General features: G+C 33.9%; 3 protein-coding genes across 6 annotated transcripts; 1 reads left to right on the plus strand and 2 right to left on the minus strand.

Moving 5' to 3' along the window:
- Positions 1 to 381: 381 nt before the first annotated feature.
- On the minus strand, positions 382 to 6,733 carry Yif1 (Yip1d-interacting factor 1). Its single transcript, XM_068762810.1, has 7 exons — positions 6,594 to 6,733; positions 6,206 to 6,403; positions 5,292 to 5,377; positions 3,961 to 4,128; positions 3,439 to 3,562; positions 2,326 to 2,588; positions 382 to 1,467 (listed from the first exon to the last, which is right to left on the minus strand). The coding sequence occupies exons 1-7, from the start codon at positions 6,616 to 6,618 to the stop codon at positions 1,216 to 1,218; spliced, it is 1,116 nt and encodes a 371-aa protein (XP_068618911.1). The 5' UTR covers positions 6,619 to 6,733; the 3' UTR covers positions 382 to 1,215.
- Positions 6,734 to 7,603: 870 nt separating this feature from the next.
- Positions 7,604 to 15,058, plus strand: LOC137919964 (transmembrane protein 179). The gene is made up of 5 exons (XM_068763194.1): positions 7,604 to 7,772; positions 8,046 to 8,189; positions 10,811 to 10,972; positions 12,117 to 12,201; positions 12,837 to 15,058. Exons 1-5 carry the CDS (start codon positions 7,663 to 7,665, stop codon positions 13,020 to 13,022), a joined length of 687 nt encoding a protein of 228 aa, XP_068619295.1. The 5' UTR covers positions 7,604 to 7,662; the 3' UTR covers positions 13,023 to 15,058.
- A 6-nt stretch (positions 15,059 to 15,064) lies between these two features.
- On the minus strand, positions 15,065 to 23,654 carry LOC137919963 (zinc finger protein 570-like). Of its 4 annotated transcripts, none has more exons than XM_068763190.1 (5): positions 23,490 to 23,654; positions 23,258 to 23,385; positions 22,153 to 22,287; positions 20,305 to 20,369; positions 15,065 to 16,291 (listed from the first exon to the last, which is right to left on the minus strand). In XM_068763190.1, the coding sequence occupies exons 1-5, from the start codon at positions 23,596 to 23,598 to the stop codon at positions 15,133 to 15,135; spliced, it is 1,596 nt and encodes a 531-aa protein (XP_068619291.1). In that variant the 5' UTR covers positions 23,599 to 23,654; the 3' UTR covers positions 15,065 to 15,132. The 4 variants fall into 4 exon arrangements, with proteins under 4 accessions (XP_068619291.1, XP_068619294.1, XP_068619293.1 ...); XM_068763193.1 differs by having other exon boundaries at positions 16,237 to 17,233; XM_068763192.1 differs by lacking the exon at positions 15,065 to 16,291 and adding an exon at positions 18,067 to 19,162.
- Positions 23,655 to 24,335: the final 681 nt, after the last annotated feature.

The following is a 24,335-nucleotide window of genomic DNA, read 5'->3' on the forward strand; positions in this document are numbered from 1 at the left end:
AACGATAGAAAACTAATTACAACACCCGGCGATAAATATTGTACATCGACCTTTGGAAAGAGACAATCGGCTAATTTCGGCTTCGTAGAACGTTATCTCTCTCGCACAACTGACAAAATGTCACATAGGTAGTGTGGGACAGAGATAATGCTTTACAAAGCCGAAATTGGCCAATTGTCTCTTTTCAAATGTCGATATGCAATATTTATCGCCGGATACTGTACTTATAAAAATTGTTTATTCAATTTTTAATCACTTTTCAAAGCTTAAGTTCAAAAAGGTGTTAATTTATTTGGGTTAATTTTTTAGCCTTCAAGACTAAACTTAAATAAACAAACATAAAACTAAGGTAAAGATATAAAATAAAAAAAAACTAAGTAATAAATTTCCCATAATCTATTAAGTCGCCAATTCACGTAACCGTCTCAATGAGTTATTTTTAACAGTTTTAAATATAATTATTGTTAAATATTATAGCTTTCTTATTACGTGATGGAAATAAGTGTAGCTATTCACATAACCTTCTAGACATTGCCTCATATTGCCTCATAGGACTGATGGAAAGAGACATGCATGCAGTCTTCCAACGATAACTTGGTGGTCTGTCTTTATTGGTGAATCTGTGGTACAAATTTCAGAATCTCAAAGCCCAAGCGTCCATTTTTCTGAGCGCCATATGGCCTTTTTAATACCACTTCCTACTGGCCAATCCACTGGGTTACCGGTTAAAAATACTAAGGGACAAGATACTTTTTTTAAACAGGGTGATCGGAAAAGGAAGTAAAAACTTTTAAAGGATTTATGAATAGCTCATTTTCTGTTAAATATCGCCATACAGTCACACAGCATATAAGCTATATTACATTCACCCATTTACAGATATTACACCTATTTCCGATAAACCGATATATCGATAGTCTTAAAAATTGATGTGAAAATTTCCCTGAGACACCCCTTAATGTATTAAAAGTTGATGTTGATGATGTTTTTAAAAGATGCGTTCTCCGTAAAATAGCTCCACCTATTCCGACCGCTGGTTATATATTAAAATGCTATAGCTGTTAAATTTATTAGCAAAAAATTATTCTGAGTTTTAATAAAAATTACAAAAATAAAATAAGCTAATTTCTCAACTGAATAATAAAGAGGCTCTTTTACGAATAAATGACTGACTATAATAACCCCCATTACATAATATGGGGTAAGTTGTGCCCGCTATCGTGCGGGAGTGGGGAGAGGTGCCACCAATGGGGTGGGGATAAGATGATAAGTCAACCACCAGGAGAGCAGCGGTTGGGTGATCGCAACGAATAGTAAAAAGTAAACTCTTCGTTTGGCTCCACCGCGGGAAGGCTTCGACCAGTTGTCTGCGTAAGGATTTGGGGAGGCATAGTCAGCTGGGTAACCGTAAGACGGCTGTTCAGGTGCCTGCGATCCTGACAGTAGTTGCAGCCGAAGTGTGTTCACCTGAAACGATAAAATAATATTTGAGGTCAGATGTAGCCAAGATCCATGTTATTCATTTTTTTTTAAATTCCGAGAGTCGAAATTATATATCTATTTTAAATCTGTCTAAAAAGGTATCACCTAAAAATACAGAAAATATATGAATATAGGTACAAAATATATATACTACATATTAAAAATTAAATAAATCTACTCGACTTTTCTCAAGTGAATTAATAATTTTTAATGATTTAATAATTAGTGATAGTACTTCTTAATAATCCATTAAGATGCTGTTTAGTTAATACTAATTTGAATTTGAATAAAAAAACACCAGGAACCCAGGTGTATATATATCAACAGCTATTTAGCTAAAGTTAGCGAGCCATAGCTTGGCTTCCCTTGGTATACATACTCCCATTGACCGTTCAAACGGCATCAATTAATTTTTTGAATTAATCATAATCGAGTTCCAGATTAATAGAGAAAGTTACCAATACCAGGCAAAAAAGTTCTAGAAATTCACTTGTTGAAAGAAAAGGTTTTGACCCCGCAAAGCCTTTTTTCTATATATATATATATATATATATATATATATATACACACACATATATATATATACCAGTGTGTGGTGGCATCTGTTTGTAACATCTACTTTTTTTTCTACTTGTTTATTATGTACATCACACACACAGACGAGACACACCCACAAAGAGAGAGAGAAAGAGAGAGAAAGAAAGGGAGAGAAAAAAAAAGAGTGAGTGCAGTGTGCCTGTTTATTATTAGTGTAGATTGTTTGGGCTGTCTACTTTGATAAGTTAGATTACTATAAATGTGTTGTCTGCAATAAATATACCATTATTATTAAGTTTAACTTACCAAGAAGTAAGACAGCGCAAAACTGCTATACACCAAGCTACAGTAGTAACCAGTCTTGCCCAGCATCAAGCCGCCAAGGATGCTGCCTATCATGATGATATACTTGTAACCGGAGTACGCAAGTAAATCCAAAGTTTTCAGCTTTGTTGTTGTGTTGGTGATATAAAGTGTAACCAGGTATAGGATCATCTCGAAGATTATGTACGCGAGTGCACTTGATGCTTGAATGCCGATTTGTTCAGGTGAGAATCTGTGTTGAAGGCCTGGAAAGTGAGACATTTATAAATTAGTAATTTTTTTATAATATAGGAGCATCACCGGAGGGATGTCGTCGTGTTTTAATCACAACAAACTTTCATTTTTCAATTAGAAAGAGTACTTGTTTTTTAGGCTTGCTCACTAATATAATTGTTTGAATATTAAAATAGGGATTCCCAAACAATTTCCCAAAATAAACTGAAACCTAGGACCTCCTTTGATGAAATACTTTGATATTTCCTTTCTGTAGTACATTTCTTATTGTTACAAAATAAAAAATGACTTAAAGTTTACTTGCTGGTTGTCAAAGTGAAAAATAAAAGCAAGTTTTTCTAAGTCTATGCATGTAACATTTACCTTCAAAAAGGGTGACTCCAACAGTAAATAGAACCATCATACCTCACTAAACTGTCTTTAGACATCTGGGAATGCATTTTGACAGAAAACTTATATGGTAAGATCATATCAAGGCCAAAAGAGATCAGGCCAGTAACAAACCAGCCAGTACATATCTCTCTATGTACTGGCTGGTTGGCAGACAGTCGTCGCTAAAATTATAAAATAAGATACCTATCAATAACTACATACATATGCCGGTTAAGGCATAACGCAAATGGCACTGGGGATCAGTAAGCCACTACAACCGTAAATCCAATTGAAATTCTTCAATGGTTCTAAAACAACACACTGAAAACCATAGTTATTACCTCTAATATTTTTTTGTCCTAACTTGTCTTACATATATGTGCCGTCTCTACTTTTACAAATAATTGATATTAACTTCTTTAAAATTATTTGCACATGTCATATATCAGTATATGATTTAGTGTAGACTAAATAAATAAAAACACTCACCAAGCATAAATCCAGCAAGAAGCACATAGGTGACGTAACCCATTGAGGGTATGTAGAGATCTGGTGCATTGATGTCATACCGTGGCTGCACGGGTGCTTCCTGATCATACTTCACCAGCCAATCCTGATAATAGGGAACATAAATAAAGCTATTCATTGGAACATAGTTATTATAATAAAACTTATATTGGTAATGGTGGAAATACTTAGTAACTATAAACAGGCTTTAATAAAGTGTCATTTTATCAACTTTTATATCATTATAATAAATTAATATATCTAATATTTTTTAAAAATGATATATAAATAAATAATAGATTCAAAAAAATCAAGATAATGTACATAAATAAACTGTTAATCCTTTGCACTTGGAAATATATTCACATTTACTTCTAACAACTCGGGAATGACATATATATTTTATAATGAAAAATGTTAGATAATTTTTTAATTTAAAAAATAAAACAATAAAATATATAATTTTTAAATTAATCTTTAAAGTTATAAAAAAATTACACTTACTTTATGTGTGTATGGGAATATGATGAGTAACAGTTTCCTGATTACATAACGAGTGTCCACAGCAAAATAATATCTGAGTCGAGACACTGGGACATAGCGGCCAAGTTCACGTTGCACCACATCCCGACCCTGGGCTGCCAGCTGGTTACCATACTCTAATGCCATATTCTGAAATTCATAGAATATTATTAGCACTAATCAATTATCACAACAACTGTCTGATGATAACTGTCAAGTCCAAAAGTTTCTCAAGTTGTGGACTATGCCTTGCAATGATGTCTATTGGCTGATATGATGATTATATTTTTCATAGATTTATGAAATTAATGTTGTACATTAAATGCCTATAGTCCAAGGAAGAGCAACATGCGGCATGCTAAGTATTTCTAAAATTTAATTTATTTTATCAATTATCTCCCATCAATATATTGTTATAAAATTAATTATAATAAGATAGTAGTACAAAGTTAACTAAATCAATCAAAAATGAACATCACTCTAGACTGAGTGATGCATGACTAGAAAGCTCCATACCTGTAATTACCATCAATTCCGACTTATATTAATCAGCTTGTATCAACAAAAGAGTACCAAACTTCTCATTAAAAATTTCGTTTTTTTGTTCTTTTCTTTTTACAATTTGCATTATAATTTGTAATTCTAATGTTTATCATGAATAAAGTTTGGTAAATTATTATTACTTTATGTGCGGCCCACCAAGAATGTTTAAATTTAAATTGTCCCTTTAATCAAAAAGGTTGTTAACACCTGCTATAAGCAATATAACCATCTAATATGATAGAATTCTATCATCAATGCATGATCAATGGATGGTTATCATTACAGCATTTTGATATATGAGACATGTCATGTCAAACATTCCCTAGGTGTATCTATCTTCTATGAAGTTATTTACAGTATAGTAACCCTGACCTTTTTTTCTGGGATCCTATTGTAAAAGCAAGAAGACAGAACTGAGTCTTAGGTATAAATATATAGTATTTGCTTCTGTTTATGTGGATGTACTTTTATACATAATGAGAAGCAGCATTCAATAGTTTATTGTTTTTAATAGCAGCATTATGCCACATCAAATCCTTTATTTTGAATAGTAGTAAGACATAGGCTTCCCCCTATATGGAGGTATATACCATAATTGCCATGCTTAATAGGCAGATTCACAATTACTGTGTGGCATTATGGTACATAGAGGAAACTGCTGCCTGTCGTTTGTAAACTGATTCCTCCTTTACCACATACTGACTGGAGGAAATGGGGTAGGCTTATTCTAGACCTTTTGAAAATAATAAATGATAATTTTCACATCTTACCTGTACAACGGGCTGTTGCAAAAAGTTTCCAATTTGGGCCGGAGACGCCATTGGTGTTGGAACAAACCCACTTGAGTAAGCAAAATCTGAAATATACTTAGTATATAAGGTGTGTTATGGATATTCCAAACCAGGGTTACTTAATGATTTTTAGAAGTTTAGGGTTAACTATGTTGTAAATAAATTATGTTATGAGTATACTGTTCAGTATCAACATCATTTTATATTGCCTTATCAATTTTGTTAAAGAGGTCAGAGTCCAAACATTATCATTTAAATAGTCAAATTTCTCACTTCTGGCCCATTGGCCAGCTTACTTTGCTCAGTGAACCAAGAAGCAGGCTATGGTTGAGATCTCTCTATGATTGGATTGAGAATAAGGGAATTACTGACCACACAAATTCATAATATTGGCAAGATGGCATGGTAGTAGGCAAAGCACATAGCCTACAGAGGCCAAGGATCTGGATTGAGAGCTATGTATAGGTGGACTCATAATTTTGGTGTGGTCATTATAAACCACTGCAGTAGTATTATTGGCTATCTAAGAGAGATACCTATGTCTATTAATGCATGTTTTATAGTATTGGACTTCTATCTGATAATTAATAATTTTAAACACATAACAGATAAAAAAAAATTCCCATTGAGTTAAAAGTATGTTTAATTGTAAAATTTCCTCATTGTTCTCCTGCACAAGACATATTTGGGTTTCCGTGAGAACACATCAAGCCTTTTTGAATAAGCAATGACTTTTTTAGGCAAAAGGGTTAACCAAAAAAAGGGTTAAAAAATAAAAAAATTGTTGATTATACTTTTATACCAGCTTATGTAGGAATTTTTTTTAAAATTAAATCCTATTAAATAAATATGCAACTTTAATCCAACATTTTACCACAAACAAAATTACTTACTGCCAGCTGGTTCTGACGACGAAAAATCTTGTCCTTGATCTAACTGTATCCCTTCTTGATATGGAGGAGGAGGTCCAGCTGGTGCATATCCTGGGTTATACATAGGGCTGGGGCTATACTGAGGAACCGGTGACGGTGCTCCCATCGCTGAAACATCACTGACGCGTTTTGCTTTTCTTGGCCCGCCTGAAAGACTAACTAACACAACAAATTCAAATTAGAAAAACTATTTGGTACAATTACTATATTCCTTAATAAAAGATGAAAGCTATTGATAGATAAAAAGTATATATTTTATACAAACAATGAGTTAATATTTTTAATTTTGAATTTGTCACAATCACTTCGACACATGTGATAAAGCAGTGCACTAGCGATTATATCTTACCGTTTCTGGAGGCGTTGAAATTCATTTTTATGTGGATATTAGCTCAACGGATGGGTAATAGCATAATAAGAGTTCAATTAACTTAATTTATTTTATGATCTGATTAAAACACATCATCAACGTCCAATTCTGACATTACACCTTCATTTGACATTTGGATTGGGTTGTGATTTGTAATTTTTAACAAGTGTTACATTATTCATAATTTTTTTGAACAATTTATTGTTACAATATTCATTAACTTTGTTATAATTAAAAAATTATTAAATTCATAGTTATTTATAATATTGTGTTTTTAGGTCGTTTTATATTCCATTATAAATAAATTGGAAACCATCATAAGCTTTTAAGGCATATTATCGTCAACGATAAAAGAGTTAGAGCTGAAATCCATCAAGGCTTTGATAATAGGTGCTGGAGAAGGTAACTACTAATCATCAAGGACTTAAAGCTCCGCCTAATTCAATCGTTCACACCTGGTTTTTTGTAAATGCTTTTGCCACGTTATCTCTATAATATTATTTGTATTTAAAAAATGCTTCGGTGAGAGTAAAATTGCAAGAAATTGTAAAAGAAGATCATGTAATGGCTCTAAAAACCATGATTGCTCCATCAAAAACAGACAACTAAAAATAATATAGTAACCAATCGGGCACTGTTTTAACTCCAGGCCATTAACTTCATTATTTTATAATAAAAGCTCTTGGTTTTTCTTAATGTAACATGAAAACTTGGATATACCAAGAAAAGATAAAAATTTAGATGAAGTAATTTATTTACCAAAAATTGATTATGATCACTTATAAGAACATCAAAAATGTAATCAAAGGATTATATTATTCATGTCATTAAATTCTCTTTTATTATCTTAGATAAGACAAAATGTTCAATATTTAGGTATCATTTCCACGACTTCAATTACACTTTTGAGTATTAAAAAGTTGCTCTAAGGTACAATAGTTTTTTATCTAATGACATTGACATCTCTTTTATTTATATATATACTTGTCATTACTGACTGATACTCTTTCTCTATACTTTAAAATTCTACGTATTTAGCAGTGGAATAATGGCATTAACTAATGTGTTATTACTAAGCCAGATAGCAGGCTACGTTATAGGTCTTATACTGTCTTTATGTATTATTGTTCCTATGAGCATGCATCAGAATGAGTTTGGGTTAGTATCCACAGTTGTAAATATTTCATGAAATCTCTTCACGATACTTTCATAATGTTTTATTTTTGGTATATTTTCGTGCAAGCTTCGCGTAATTTATATTTAACAGTTTATTCCTGAACAGATTTAATTAAGTTTCATTATTTCTTTATGATAAATATATTTAAAAATATATGTTTCAATTAGAAACATATTTTCACGTCAATTTATTGCCTTTATTACAATTTAAATTGTAAGTAAATATTTTTTTAACATTGCTATGTTTGTGAATAGGGGGCATTGTTTGTTATTATCGAAAGGAGCATGGCAGGAAGAGGATGGGCAGTTGCTGGTGTCATGGGCCTCGCAAGCTTATTGCAACTACGTAATTGCTATAGGCGTTCTAATGTTTGTCGTCTGTCTTGTACAAATATACAGGTATGATTTATATTAATATTTCCTTATAAATTTGTTGAAAAAAAATTTCATAGACCAATATACGTTGACATTACAAAAACATGTTAACTAATTTATATGTCAGTAAAGGAGACTGTAGTGGTTTTTTAAAGTGTTAAATCTACTACAGATTTCACTAAAATTATTATGCACTTATGAAGTTGTTATTGGTAGTAGATTACATATAATGTGTTTCATAGATTAGTAGTAAAATGCAGGTCATTGGTTAATGTATCTGGGTACTGGCATACTTTTTGTATGTCTACAGAACTATGACAAATATTATGGGACCGAAAAGTAATGTCACTTTTTTAAGTTAAATTCACAAAAATACATTTTTAACAAGTTTCTATTTTTAATCAACAATATATTCACCTTTGTTATCAATAACCTTTTGCCATCTAGTATACAAATTTTCAATGCCGGAGTGGTTCAATCAATCGGTTTTTTTGTAAAATGTGTTGAGAAACAATATTACTTTCTGGTTCCCCTGATATATTTTTTCAAGTAATATAATATATCAAAAAAAAAAACAAGAATAAAATCAATGTTTTCTGAGTTATTACATTTATTTGAATAACCAGATATGTGAAAAATTCCCACATTAGGCACAGTCCCATGGCATGAAATACCTGCATACAATGTGCCGAGATTCAAATAGTCCAGTGGTTCATACAAAAACTCTCCTTTTGTTTTATTAGTGTAATTGTTTTTCTATGATTGAATAGTACATTTAAATGCCCGTTTGAATAAAGATATTTTGAATTTTATACATGCCTACCTATACTTACATTCATATAAACTTCAAAATTATTTTTTAACAATCTGGTGTTCTTACAATCTATGTCTACCCTACAATAGTCAATTTTCAACAATTATGTAGTTTTATGATGATGTCTGCTATATAATTTGGTTGTAACGATATTCTAAATTTCTATATAGTTTTCGTATGCAGGTCACCTAGTGATCCAAGATCCAAAATTAATTATTTGATGTGCAAGTTTTTACATGTTCTCTGTTAAGACACAGGCCACATCTGAAGCTAAAACTGCAATTCAGATAGTGCAAGTTAGTGAATAAAAATTTTGAAGTCATGATAGATTTATTAGTACATAATTGTACAAATGTAATCAATTTAAGAAAGAAATGTCTATGTTGGATGCATTATAAAAATATTATTAATTAATTTTACGACTTGTGCCACTAATTACCATATTAACTGGTATTGGTTTAATTTCGGTTAATGGAACATCTTACGTAGGTTAATAATGAATTGTGACATAGGCTTCGAGGTTTAAGGGTTGTTTTCGAGGATGCAGGCACACTTTTTTTTAATTATACAATGTTTCATATAACATACACAAATCATATATTAAAATATTGACTTAAAATCAATATACGACAGAGCCATTCATAAGATTTGTGACATCTAACTGTCAATAATGACCAGGGGATTATAACTGTGTAATATGTCTAGATAACTAAATATTTTTTTTCTCTGTGAAAGTATGCTACAAAACTAGTACTGCATGTGCTAAAATATTATTTTTATTATGGCCTCAGTTTTTGGAGGCCTCTTGTGCTTCACCTGTCTTGGGAACACAGGGATATTATAACGATAATAATTTCTTCAAAAAGTTCTGTTATTTACATCCCCATATTTCTTCCATCTTAATGTCAATTATTTTTTCTTTAATTCCTCACCTCACTTTCGTCGTCCTTTTTTCTTCGCACCGCATTTTACAGGTCTTGTCTTATACATTATTCGTTTTAAATTATACATTTCTATTTATTTCTACTTTTTTATATTCTTAATATTCATAGTATTATATGACACTTCTATAAAGATTTACAGTACCCTGCGATAATTACACCTATCCCCCGATTTACACGGTACTTGTTTTACAGGTTTTCGCTTTTACACGGTTTTCGAAATAAGTTTTTTTTTTTGGTTTTTAACGCACTCTACTAAATGTTACTGTGATTGAACACGTGTGCTGTGTACACATTTCCCGAGCTTATATGCTGACTAAGTTTACAAAGATCTTACAAAAAATTCGAAGCAATTGCTAATAGCCGATTTTATTACCATCTTTCATAATGTAAATATTTCTGCTTCAAACATCGAATCGGCACAAATAACTTCGAGTGATGAAAGTCGATTCGAACCTCCGATTCCGAAAAAAAGAATGAGAGTAATTTCTGAAAGTGATGAAGGATAATAAAACACCTTTGGTTTTACTTTTCGTGCTTCTGTTTAATGTATTGTAATTTAATAAAAAAACAGTGTTTCCGTAATATTCCAAATATTTTAACTTTTTCTGCAAGCTTTTCGATTTACACGGTTTTGACTTGAAAATTTTTAATTTTCGATTTACACGTTTTTCTCAGGAACGTATCTACCGTGTAAACTTTTGAGAAGAGAATCTGTTAATTTCGGTTTCATAGGTCTTTCCAAAGGTCGATGTGCAATATTTATTGCCGGGTACTATAATACTTTATCACAGTTTGTTTCTTTGGTTTCTGGTTTTTATTATATATACATATACAACCAAACAGGTTGGATAAACAAATGTTATTTATCTGTATTACAATTTCTACAGGCTCTCCATATTCATGTACAAAGGACAGGACAGTTCTTTCTTATCAGCATTCATTGAGGCAGTAGGATGTGTGTCGCTTTGTGGGCTGGCGGTGTCCGCTGCCTGCTTGGTGACCTTAGGCTTCATGACATGGTGCGAGATTATTGTAGAAAGGTTTCCGAGGTTAGTATATAATAATTGTTACAAAAATATTTTTTTGTTATGATCCTTTAAATACTTATCTGATAGAATCAGGCGTTACCTCGCGGAAGTCCATCCTAACTAAGAAAGGAACTAATACTTCCGCTGTGTAGCAGTAGTCATGCAATAACCATACTGACCGGTGTTTGACACTGGTCGGTATAACATCTCCTGAGGATGCCCCGTGGAGGGGTAAAACACATGTAGAGTAGATTAACGGTGGTAGTTGTACTTCGCATTGTGTACCGCAAGCATTTATCAGCGGGCTGGCGGGTGGCGAAATTCATTGCATATATGTATATCATTGATCATAGATCCTAATCTCATAATTCGAAAAACAGCACTGAACTGTCGACATGGAGAGTACGTTTATTTATACTACGGATAAGGTTCTAGATAGCTCTAGATAGTACTCGGTTAAAATTTCCGAGAACTGTACACAAAAGTTTATAAATAACTTCCAGGACACGCGTGTTCATGATCCTGTTTAGTTATCCCCGGGTTTAGTGTTTATTGTGTAGAGGGTTCTGTAACTCGCGCGTTGTAACAATATTTATAATATAATGTCACAAAAAATTTCAGATCGGCCACTAGAGAAATTTAAAATCAATATTAAGTACATATTATTGAAAAAAGGATATTATTCTATTCAAGAAAACTACACCGATGTTAGTGCGTGGAATTAAATTTTAAATTCACTTCATTTTTATCATAGTGTTATTGAAAAATTATATTTATGTAAAACAACTATCATATAGCACCTGTAGAGCTGACAATGCAGAAATTTTATGTTGATTGACAATTTGAAAATGCTTATAACAGCCGATTCGAATAAAGAATATTTTCATTTTCAAAGCTTTTACACCAGTTTACAATCATCATGTATAAAGTGTTCACTCCGAAATATATCACATTAATTTTTTTTTTGTTCGAATGCCACAGGCTAATTACTTTTTGCAATATGACATCTGCAGAGACAGATAGTAAACAATAATTAATTTTAACAAGTAATTTTGAAAATGCCTTTTCTTACTACCGCTTTAAAGGTTTAACACCTATAATCAATCACCCTGTATAAACGAAAAACAAATACATGTTTATTACTAAGTCTTGTGTAATGTTTTAGCTGTGAAGATGCAGCTGGTCAGGATATTGACAAGCGGGACAAGATATCTACCAATGGTTTTTACATAGAGATGGGAACTGCACAGGTATGTTTATCTAGATAAAATACTCTATTTAGTACAGTGAAAACATAATCACACTAAGTCCAGGGGATTACTAGGTTGAAGTGGCAGTGGGAACAGATAGCCGCTGGGGCTTAAAGTTTTGCGGATCAGAAAGCAAAGCATAGGATGTCTACCTACGAGGTGGACAGACAGCCTTTAGAAAGTTGTCGGATGACCCTGAATGCCCCTTCTAGTTGGTTTCATTGGAAATTTATTAATGATAATGGTAATGAGAAATTTAAAAAAATGGCCACTATTTTTTATTTTTTTCTCACTGTATAGGTAGTTTTTGGGTTTATGTAATGAAATAATTACTATAGTAAATGTTAGAAGATTAAATCCATTTTAAATATTTCTTGGTATTTCGCTATGTGATCAAATCTGAAATGAGTAGATCCGCAGGAGAAACAAAGTCACCGACATAGCTTGTTCCTTGTTTGAAATGGCAGAGGCCAATACAAGTCAGTAGACCCTCCGCTAAGTAGATCAAGTACATAATCAAGACTGCTCAACATAGCGATTTCTGAGTGAGGATGCCTTGCAGTGGGCTCCTATCGGCTGACATGATGATCCATGTTATGACATTGTTATGAATAATTGCAAATATGTTTTCATAGTTTGGTGCATGGGGTGCATTTGCAACATGGGTTGGTCTTGCAGTCTTCTCCACTCTGAAGGTGTGCAGATACCATCAACTCCAAAATATCCAGGTCTCAATGTACAGGGAGCGCCAGCGTTTAGTTAATGAGAGTGGGTCACCCACTGCATTGGATGGAAGGTCCACTCCTCCCTTGAACCATTGAAAGGGAAATTCAGGTGAAGCAAGCATGTTAAAGAATGTGGTAATAAAGTTCCCTCAGCATTGTATTGGTTGCAAGTCAATATCTGCTGAGAAATTGAAGCTTTTATTTAGGAATAGTAATATTCAGAGATCAAATATTCAAATGCATATTTACCTAAAGATTAAGCAATAACCTTACTTAGACTGGAAGATGCTAAATGCAGGTCGCTTCCATCTGGTCCTATTGAAAATCTATAGGGAAGACCTATGTCCAATATAAATCCTATGGCTAAATGACAATGACAGCTAAGAAATTATGGAGATGGTTTAAATAAGTTACTAATAGATAAAATAATAAAAAGCTCTATTTTCAAAGTTTCTGTCTGCGCACAAACAGCTATAGTTGTCTCACCCATTCATTCGATTCAAAAGAACTTTCCACAATAAGCAAACACTTCTACTTTAGGTATCTGCATGTGAATATATGATTTCTTGTATTAATCTGTATTTAAATGTCCTGGAAATTAGGACAGTTTTTATTTATGATGTAAACTCTGTGTGTGAACCAAATATAATAAAATTGTATTGTTAACGAAATTTTATTTAAAATAATGAATTTTATATTCGATTTATTGAAGCTTTTAACGTTTTTGTATTAATGGATAAAGAAGAATCAAGTTGTTTATTAATTATCTTTGTCATCTTATATATGAAACATATTAAAAGTTTTGTTTGCTAAGAAATATATTTAAGTAATATACCAGGGGTGGCAAAACTGTGGCTCTTTGATGCATTTTTTTTTGGCTCCGATGGATTTTCGAATTATTTCAATATTTAATTTTATATAACCTATGTCAGATCCTGTGAAATCAAAACAAATTACTGGTGTGAATAATAATTATTATTATTCCGCCATAAAATTAGCGAAATTCAAATACCTATTATAATTAACTAACCGGCATCTTAGGTATTATTAGGAGTGTTGACATATACGTGTGCCTTTATATCTAACTTGAATTGAAATGTTTTGTACTTTTGTTTAAATAATTTCAATAAATATGATTTATGTAAAAAAAATTCTTTTGTGTGTTTTAAATGCGTTTTCTATTGCGACTCGCAAAAAATTTCATATTTCAAAAAATAGCATGCACTATTACACCTTGGCCACCCCTGTTATAATCTATGTAAGTTTATATAGTCTGTTGTAAAACCATGTCAAACATTAAATATTGTCATTGTCAATCTCAATGATATTAAAAACTTTTTTTTTTCAACTATAATTAATTTTTGTGATATATTTATAAAGAAGTAAAACCTCAAAATATTTGTAGTTTTTTTTTTGTAAATTTTATTTTTAAGCTATATGGTATTGCAAGAGTCAATACAATGATACACTGGTCTCTTTCAATCTATTGTATTTTTTGTGCCAATTGAAGTATCAGCATGTCTGTATAGAATTTAAAATTTTTGTATATGTGACAAGAATCTGAAAGCAAAAATTTAAATAAAAAAGTAACTTTTAGAACGTCATCACAACATTGAGTAAGCATTCAAGGTTTACTCATTAAAAAGATATGAAATAAGATAAGTCGCTATTCTATGAAGGACAGATAATAAATATTTCATGTTCTGAAAAACTATCATTCCCGATTGTAATATTTCATTATTATAAAGTTCATTCTATCATTTATTTATATTGTAATCTTAATTAAATTTGTGATATGTGTACAAATTATATAATGTTTTTGACCAAAATTAATGTTGCCTGTGTTTAGTTATTAAAAAAATGTGTTTTGACTTTTATGTATCAGATAACATATAGCAAAAACATGTGAATGTTAATTCCAAATCATAACATGTTTTTGCTATAATAATTTTGCCTGTTTTAAACGAAAAAAAAAACATCAGATAATCAGCGTCGGTAACTGGATAAAGGCATGGCTTTTGGCCGTGCTAATGCAATTAAGTATATGTGAATAACCAGTTTTTAAGTATTTATTTGAGCACTGTAAAGTGTTATTAATTAGATCATATAAATTAATAAAAATAAAACATATGGCTTAGTACATTGTTTTTTATTTTTAAATAAATACATTATTTTCAGTCTTACGATTTTGTTTGTATATAGAGTATTAGCTATTAGATTCGCCTGAAATGACTAAATGTTTATTTCTCATGTGTACTTTTAGGTATCTTGGTTGGGCGAACTTGAGATCGCATTTGTTGCAGGCGAAGCTCCCAGCAGTGTGAGTCCTTGTGTGTCGAAGCAGGTCGCAGTGGACGCTGAAGCCTCGGCCGCAAGTTCCACACAAGTGAGTCTTCTGAGCTTCGTGGCGCCTTGCGTGACGCTGAAGGTGTGTTCGCCACCTGAACGACCTGTTGCATTGGCTGCAAACCCAACTCTTCACTCCGCTATGACTCTGCTCGTGGATGTACAGGCTGGCCTTCGACCGGAACCTCTTCGGGCACTGTCGACATTGTAAGCGACGCTCCATATCGTGAACAGAGCTGTGCTGAGCCAAGGTATTCTTGTTAACGAACTTTTTGCCGCACACGTCGCACTCGTACGGTTTAGTCTGTTGATGTGAATTCTTTAGGTGATAGAAATAGCTTGAAGATGCGGTGTATACTTTCGAGCAAATTGGACAGGTGCGTGGTTTTTTATTCTTCCCGGTCTTGTGAAGGGTTTCAGACGTTATTGGTGAATTGCTTTCTTTGCATTCGTCTGTATTTTCGTTGTTTTCACTCGGAGTATCGTTTTGTGGAGATAAACACATGTCGTTATCATCATGTCTGCTGTCTTGGGTGTCTTCGATGGCTTCGAAAACTGATTCAGGCAATCGTCCAAAATATTCGACGTCGCTGTGATCAGAAAATTCGTTTTCTTGGATTACCTCATTACCATCATCTTTCGGATTGTCCTTATTTTTTTCTGTTGTTTCTTTTACTTTTAGTGATTTTTGTTTATGAATGCCCATTGGCTTTTCGTTTCTGTCTCTGCTACTCCTGCTTTTTCGATATTTCTTCGACCTTTTCTCGGGTTGTTTGTCATCGTGTGAGACGTACCGAATTGCGTGCATGGACATGTGAAGAATGAAATCTTTTTTGTCCAAATACGTGTCGCATTCATTGCAGTGAAACAGTAGCTCTGAATGCACCGCGACCAAGTGTTGCGCGTATATATCTACGGGCTGTTTTAGACCGCAATATTCGCATGATTTATTGGAATCCTTTGATTTATTCGAGTCGATGAGATGAGGCCCCGACTGGACAAAGTCAACATTCTTGAATCTGCAACAAAGTATTTCGTCAACCAAACGTTCCACTTACGTATGACTGCAACCTTTCTAGCGGGATAGAGGGCGTCAATGTGTTAATATTTTGCCAAAAAGGTGTTTCGCTAGTTTGGCTTTATTTACGTTTTTCTCGAAGGTTAGAATTTAAGGCTTGTTTGGGTATATAGTTAGCAGTCCTAGGTAGCGTGAGGCCAATACAATTCCACTTGAGTCGTTTGATCTTTTATATTCGTGGCACTTCTGAAGTTCAACGTTGGAGATTTGATGATCAAACGTGATGTTATCTTGTTCCTTTTTCACGGAATCTTCGTGAACTTTCAAATGTCCGGTGAGTTGACTTCGTAGTCTAAATGATTTGCCGCACCAACACGAGTGTTCCTTTTCACCGGTGTGGACGGTCAAGTGCGCTTTTAGTTCTCCGCGGCGTTTGAACTTGGCTCCACACTGCATACAATCGAATTTATATTCAACCACATGAATTTTCCGATGCATTCGCAACGCGGCACTAGACTTTGATGCTTTCCCGCAAACGTCACAGACGTAGTTACGGCTCGAGGAGTGTGACTTTACGTGGTCCTGTAAGTGAGCGCTCCTGGTGAAACTTTTGTCGCACACGTGGCAGGAGAAGGGACGTTGATTTCCGTGTAAGGCTCTCGTGTGTCGAACGAGGTTGCCACTTTCGTTGAAGGCCGCGCCGCAAGTGTGGCAACTATATCTCTTCTCACCCAAATGGCCGCGCATGTGTCGCTTGTACGAAGCGAACGATACGTTTCTATTGCATACACCGCATTGCGCGTATTTTTTACCATCTTCATCGATTATTGTCAACGGTTTCTCTGAAAGTTCCGGTAGGTTTTTTTGTACATCACCCTGTGACGTGTCATTCAGGTTGGAATGTTCTGCTTTCGATTCTACCAGTGTTTCGTTTATTGTTACACTGAAAAGTGAATTTTGTTAGTCTGTTAATAATAGGGGCGAAGCTATTGGCAAACTTGAAAAGTTTTGTCTCGGATTATAGTCGTTTGCCCGTTGGTATTAATAGCTTTGACTAACTTAGAAGTGGAAGTTTAGAAGACGCTAAGCATAAATATGATTGCAGTAGTTCGGGCTGTTACATTAGACAGTAAGTTAGTGGGTTAGGTCAGAGGTCAGCAACCTTTGAGTTGGATGTCCAAATTAAAAGATAACAAAATTTTAAACAGACAATTTTTTGGTGTCTGTAATAAATAGTACTTAAAAATTTTTTTTGGTAAAAATAATGTAATACACATATTCATAAGTAGTGTATAGTAGTTATGAGGCAATCGCATATTTAATTAAAAAAATTAAATAACATTTACTTACAACACTAACTTGTACTTAAAAAACAAATAATTTTTATGGTAGTCGGCTTTGTATTGTTAGGAATAATATTAGTTCATTTATTGTTTTAAGTTTCGAACACGACACTAAAAATTCATTTATTAGCACTTAATTTTTTATTATCATATGTGGGATGTGTCTGAATCTTCTGTTACCATTGTTTTTATTTTTAGGCGCTTTTTTATGACAGATGTCAATGGTCATAAAAGAGCGCCCAAAATAAAAAAGGTTGTCAAAAAGATTAAAAAACGAAAATAAATTTTATTTGCAGTCTTAATTAATAAACGAGTGATTAGTCGCCTTCCCATATTATTTAATATTTGCGTATGAAACTAAAGAGCCCCAGCTAAACATCCAAAGAGTCGCAGGTTGCCGAACCCTGTGTTACGTTAATGATTCAATAAAATAAAGTTATCCATTTATTTTTAAACAATAATACAGTTATTTTGGATTTGGTCACTGGTACTGAGGTACTTGATCGTAAAGGATTTCATTGACAGGCTCCTGGGCGGATTCAGTTTGGTGGACGCGTTTGTAGTGATGCTTGAGTGCCCTGCGCTGTCGGAAGGTGGCGCTGCAGAGGTCGCAGGCGTGCGGCTTGGTGTCCGTGTGGGAGAGCGTGTGGCTGTGGAGGTCGTGCTTCTGTCGGAAACTTTTACCGCAGTGTGCACACACATGGGGGCGTTCCCCAGTGTGCTTGAGCCGGTGCCTCATCAGACCTTGTCGCACACGGAACTTGGCACCGCACTCTGCGCACTGGAACGGGAACTGCTCGCTGTGCGTCTTCAGGTGCACGTGCAGTGACCCGCTCTGCGTAAACCGTTTACCACACTGCGTGCACACAAACGGCCTCTCCCCGGTGTGGATGCGAATATGCTGTTTCAAATTCTGCGTATTTGCAAAGTTCTTAGAACAGAAACTGCATGTAGGCCGGCGCAGTCGCTGATGAGTCTCCGTCAAGTGCCGCTGTAGTCCATTCGGCGCTCGAAACTGCTTGCCGCATATCTGGCACACGCATGGTCTCTCCCCTGTGTGGATTCGTTTGTGAAAGATGTACGTGTGCGCTGAGCTTAAATTCTTGTCGCATATTTTGCAAGTGAAGAAGATTTTTCCGTCAATCTTCCTCTGAACCTCGCTGAGCTCCGACCTGGTCTCTTCGTCCATTCTATCCTTCCGCATGTTGCTCTCTGTTAAATCGTCGTATTTATTCACATCATCATTATCATCACATCTCTCGACTCCATCTTCATCATCCACCAGTTCTTCTGAATCACTGGAGTCTGTGAATTCAGGTAACGTTCTCATGTTCCTCTTATGTTCGGCAACAAAATGATTTCTAAAATTAAGAAGAACTTGATAGAAGTTATTGTAGATGTCTGATGACTTTTTGGATGCTATCGTGGCGAGCGGTTGATCGTCGTCGACGGATACGTTATCAAAGTCCGCGGCCACCGCATCGTGTCTCTGATTTTGTCTGACCGAGTTCTGGTTGCTGGCTGTCCATCTGCAACAAAGAACCCGGTTAATTTACTTCTTCCTCTTGTGGGTATTTAAGTGGTAGTCGAGGTGTGTGCTCTTTCTGAACTTCTTCGAGCAAATGCTGCATTCGTACTTCCGGATGTCAAGGTGCATCTCTATGTGACGATCAAGGGTGTTTTTAGCTCGGTACGATTTTTGGCAGTACATGCACGAGTACGGTTTGACTCCAGTATGTATCCTCTTGTGAACGTCGCAAGCGAGACGAGACGGGAAGGCTTCACCGCAGTACGGACAATGGAAGTTTAGGATTCCTTCATGGGCGACTTTCTGATGGTTTCTGAGACTAGCTTGACTCTTGTAGCTTTTGCTGCATCTATCGCATGGGAAGTCCTCTGCATCAGCGTTGTGGCTTCTCATGTGTACAAGCATGTTGTACTTGTTCGAAAAAGTCTTGTTGCATTCCGGGCAAACAGCTGGTATGTACTTCTGACATTTGTCTCGCTCATACTTGTTGTCTTTGTTATGCATGTATTCTCTTTCCACTTCATGTTTACTTGATATGTGCTCCTGTAGTTCAGTTGTATCTTTAGCATTAAATCCACAACTTTGGCATACATTTAATTCAGCAATTGAACTGTTAACATGGTTGTTACCGAGATGTTTGATAAGAGATTTAGTATTGTAATACACACTGTCGCAGCATTTCACTCCGTCCTCAACTCTAACTGGGACATGTTGATTTAAGTGACAAAATAGGCGGGTAGTCGACGAAAATGCACTCTCGCAAAACGGGCACTGAAATCTTTGTAATTTAACCGTCGTTACATCTTTGTTTGATTCTTCATCAGATAATTTATCTTCTGTGGCTAAAACTTCCACAATTGACACATATTCTTTCACAAATTTGTCCATAGATATGTCTTCGCATTCAGAACCGTGGTTTAAAAGTAGATGATCAATAAAGCTCTCCAGCGTAGAAAACTGGACCATATTACTACACTTCTCACAAATGAACTCCAATCCTGAACTCTCCAGATCCGTATCAGACATTTGAAAATGTTTTGTCAATATATCCTGAATTAACTTTGCATTTAACCTGAAATTACACATAATCTTTTTTGTTTGAAGAAGGTAACTAAAAAAAAGGTTTATTAAGATAATACTTACTTTCCTTTTGTTTCTATTTCCAGGTTTTTATCATCATGATTTTCATTGTTTGTGTTTTCGTCTTTCTGTAAATATTAATGTTTTTAATACTTTCATGTTAAAAAAAAATCAAATCATTTTAATTGCTATTATATATAAAGTACACTATTATTTTTCTAAATACTCAGAGAAGCTGTAGCTTAGTAATAAAAGATGGCGGTATATGGCCTTTATAGAAATAGTTTTAATAGATTTTTGGCTAATGAAATTTTGAGCCAGAAAGTTCATTAAACAAAAACATCTGAAATAAAATAATTATAGTGCAAAAGTCTGGAATGAGTTGCTTTATCATGTTGTAGAAATTACCACAAAAAACCCTTATTGTGGGCAGACAGATTTTTTAAAAAGGTAATAAAGCTTGGGTATGCATTTCTTTATTGTTGTATTAAGGAGGTTAAAGTGAGAACTAAAATAGCGTCTGATATGTGTGTTTGGAACATTTGTAGCTTTAAATGATGCCAATATAAGAGTTCAGTTTCATTTTAGCTTTCGGTTTAGGCTCTTCTTGAGTTCTTCTATTGAAATACACAAGTGACCACTGTAAAGGATTCTACATTGAAAAAATATGAATTAATGAGACTGTCATTGCTAATAAACAGAATCATTGTCAGGAAATTATAATATTCTAGTCAGGAATTTGATATATATTACATGTATCTATCTGCATTGGGTCCACTAGTCTTTTCTAATACAACATCTAGGAACAATAACTATACAAAGCCAAGCATTAATTATATTATTATCCCTTAAGAACATTTACCATGATCACAACATTATAAAGCTCTCACCACAAAAATAATTATTACGCTAGATAATCACTATTGATTATGTAGCGTAATTTAACATCTATATACACTAATACCTCGCTTTGCGTCGTTTCGTTTTGCGTTTTTTTCGAAGTTACTAATTTTCACTGTGCGTCGTTAGATTTTCGAGGTTGCGTTGTTTTGGGTTCGAGTCTTTAATTTTTTTTGGAATTTTCTTTTTTTTCCTAAAAGATGGCAACACTTGTTTCTTATTGCGCCATGCCATCAAAATTGGGGGTGCCCTTTCTAACTAAAAATCAACGCAACTTGAATGCAGTTTTATTTTCACTTTGTTTTCTTAATTTTAAGGGTTCAGTTTCAATTATGTTTTAATGTATTGTTTTTGGTTACAAAAAAGGTATATATTATTCCAGTTTATTTATTGGCAGAGTTTTATTATTTTTGTTTTTTAAATGTTCAATTTTCTTTTTAAAAAGTAGTACTTTCGTGACCCTGGAGCCTATCTTAGATCATTACATAGTTTGCTATAGAAAATCTTAATTCAATTTGCATCGTGTTTTTTTTTGGACGTAACCACGACGCAAAGTGAGGTATTGGTGTATTGCGCTATTAAAATAACAAACTAGATTAAACTTGTGCTAACATGTGTCAATTGACACATGTTATAAATTGCCTATATCAGACTTGTGCTTGTTCAGATCACAAATTTGAAGGCCAGCATGAAGTTTTCCCTCATAGCATGCATTTATAGTTATCAAAAAATATCATTATCATTTCTGTCATACAATGTCCACTGTTTGACCTAAGCCTTAATATAGATTACCAATATGACAGATATGAAGTCGCCTGCATTCAATGTCTTCAGTCCACTTTGTATGACATCAAATGCTTTGCTAGCTGGTCTGTATTCTCCACTCTTGAACCCGAGTGACCTGCTTTCTGCTATATGAATAATACTTAAAAAAAATTGTAGACTACATATAAAATCTCCTTCCTAAGTTGTTTACAAGCAGCTTAGAGAGCATATTACATATATACATACAGCGAGTATGACTGCAAGGCGGGTTTTCAGAGCAGCATCTGCTTGCACACAACATTGCACAAGTTCGTGCCATGCCAGCAGAGTGCTGGCACACTGGTAGCACACAACTTGTGGCAATAAATCCTCTTCTGAAACCTGATTAGAATGCATTAAAAAAGTTAAGAAATTTATGAACGGTACATATTCATCATCTTTTAAACCAAAGGATGTCCACTGTTGGTTATGTGTCATCCCTAATAGATTTTCAATAAAAATTATGGAAAGTGGCCTGTATACTGTTATGTGCAAGAAGAGATGTGCATATGATGATTTGATCATATAAATTCTTCTCATTTAACTTGTGTGGCACCCATCTCAAATATTTCCACATAAACCTTAGTTTCCAAATATGTTTGGAAATGGTTTTTTGAGCTGATTCAAGCCTTTCTGCAATCTCCAATGTTGTCAAAAAAGCATTTTGCTCCAACATGATCTTGACAGTATTGTTGTCTATTAAAGATGGTTGGCCAGAGCATGGCTTATCAGAAAGATTGAAATCACCTATAGGAAATTTTTTGAACCATCTTCTGTATGTTCTATCAGAAACTGTACCTTCACCAAACACTTTCAATAAATTTCTATATGCTTCTGTAGCATTTTTTCCTTGTTGGAATTCGTACAAAATACATTGGCGTAAATGAACTTTGTTGGTAGCCATGAGTACACAATCGCATCTCACTTAATACTAACAAGAATGAACTTCGTTTTAGTTCATCTGCGACAGAAATGTGTATACATTGTTACCAATCAAAAGAGAGAGCAAAATATGTGTCAAAGGAATATGCGAAACTTATTTAAATTGATTGTAACTAGAGCAGACAGAACTTTCCGGTAGACCTTATAATAATTATAGATCAGAATTACAAGAATAATCATCGTCATTTAAGTCACAAATAGGTTTCTTACCAAATTTAGGATCTATTAGGTTTCGATGTATTGATCGTACGGTTTTTATATATGTTTTGTACATCTAAATAATTAATAATAACAAATTCATAACAAATAATAAGTATCTTTTAAGTGTTTTTAAATGAAAAGTTGTAGATAAAACGTATTTATTATTTACCTGTATTGGTAAATGCTTGTGTATTTTATCTGCTAAGTTATTCTGCAAGCCTTCCCCCATAAAAATCGGTATAACGAAGTCAGTGATACTCGCACAAGTGCGACAAACATTTGTAAAATCTTCAACGTCTGAAAACAAATTTAACTTACTCTAACAAATAAAACATTCTTATTACCAAATATGTGAGAGATATAATTTAAGTATGTAATACAAGACAATAAATAAAACTTACTCTCTAGGTTAACTTGATTCGACGTAGATTCTATATTTTTTTGACTCTCAGCTGTTGACTGATTATCAGATGGATTGAGTAAAAATATTTGTTCGGTGTCGTTATTCATTTTAAGTTATTAATACAAATAAACGTTTAAAAACTAAGTTAAATAAATCGGTCTTACATTATACAAACATTGTGATTGACTTTAACCACAGATAATACTAACAATTGTCACTAAAGAGTCGGCTTTACTGTTTCTCAACCTTCTCCGCTAGATGCCGCTAATTCCTTCAGACGCTTATATATGTATAGGGTCACCGGGGAAGAGATTTTGCTATCAGTCTAGTCTTTATTTTGAAGTTTGTTGATTTCAGAGGTGAGTTTACGGGCTCGCATCGGGTAAGGTGACCAACGGAATTTTGAATTAAAACTGCCATTGTCTTTCACGTGTTCTGAATTTTGAGAATTGAGAAGGATTTTTTTTTTCAAAAAGGTTTCAAATTCTCAGAGTGATTCGTGTTGAACCTATGAAAAATTGCGTTTTTTCAAGTGAAATAAACTACGGAGCCAATTGCTTTGTATAGAGTGACTATGAAGATCATTGAGTGGCTTGATTATTTTTTTGTCTCAGTCGACTTTGGCATGTGGGTAGCCTTTTGGGAGACGAGCAGCACTCGCAGCGCGCGCACCGCAAGTTGTTTCATATAAAGATATATTTTATGTACACGTTGGTATTTTTATTTATCACCAACGAAAAAATGTAATTTTTTGCTATTTACGTAAAGGTATGAATGAGTATGGTTCTTATAGAGAGAAAAACTGCTATTGATCTAGCAAAAACAAACTAATGTTTTTATAATA

The sequence above is a fragment of the Battus philenor genome, unplaced genomic scaffold, assembly GCF_028537555.1.
Source record: "Battus philenor isolate CCGP_79_NKW_IND1 unplaced genomic scaffold, ilBatPhil1.0.hap1 SCAF_17, whole genome shotgun sequence".
Classification (NCBI taxonomy): Eukaryota; Metazoa; Arthropoda; class Insecta; order Lepidoptera; family Papilionidae; genus Battus; species Battus philenor.

Coding starts and splice junctions, on each gene's coding strand:
- LOC137919963 (XM_068763190.1), bottom strand. CDS start 23,598: ATGAATAACGACACCGAACAAATATTTTTACTCAATCCATCTGATAAT. Junction 23,386..23,489: donor GAATCAAGTTAACCTAGAGA/GTAAGTTTTATT, acceptor ATTTGTTTTCAG/ACGTTGAAGATTTTACAAAT. Junction 22,288..23,257: donor ACAAGCATTTACCAATACAG/GTAAATAATAAA, acceptor CATTCTAATCAG/GTTTCAGAAGAGGATTTATT.
- Yif1 (XM_068762810.1), bottom strand. CDS start 6,618: ATGAATTTCAACGCCTCCAGAAACG. Junction 4,129..5,291: donor TGCAACAGCCCGTTGTACAG/GTAAGATGTGAA, acceptor TATGAATTTCAG/AATATGGCATTAGAGTATGG. Junction 3,563..3,960: donor TATTCCCATACACACATAAA/GTAAGTGTAATT, acceptor CCCTATTATCAG/GATTGGCTGGTGAAGTATGA.
- LOC137919964 (XM_068763194.1), top strand. CDS start 7,663: ATGGCATTAACTAATGTGTTATTACTAAGCCAGATAGCAGGCTACGTT. Junction 8,190..10,810: donor TGTCTTGTACAAATATACAG/GTATGATTTATA, acceptor CAATTTCTACAG/GCTCTCCATATTCATGTACA. Junction 12,202..12,836: donor TAGAGATGGGAACTGCACAG/GTATGTTTATCT, acceptor ATGTTTTCATAG/TTTGGTGCATGGGGTGCATT.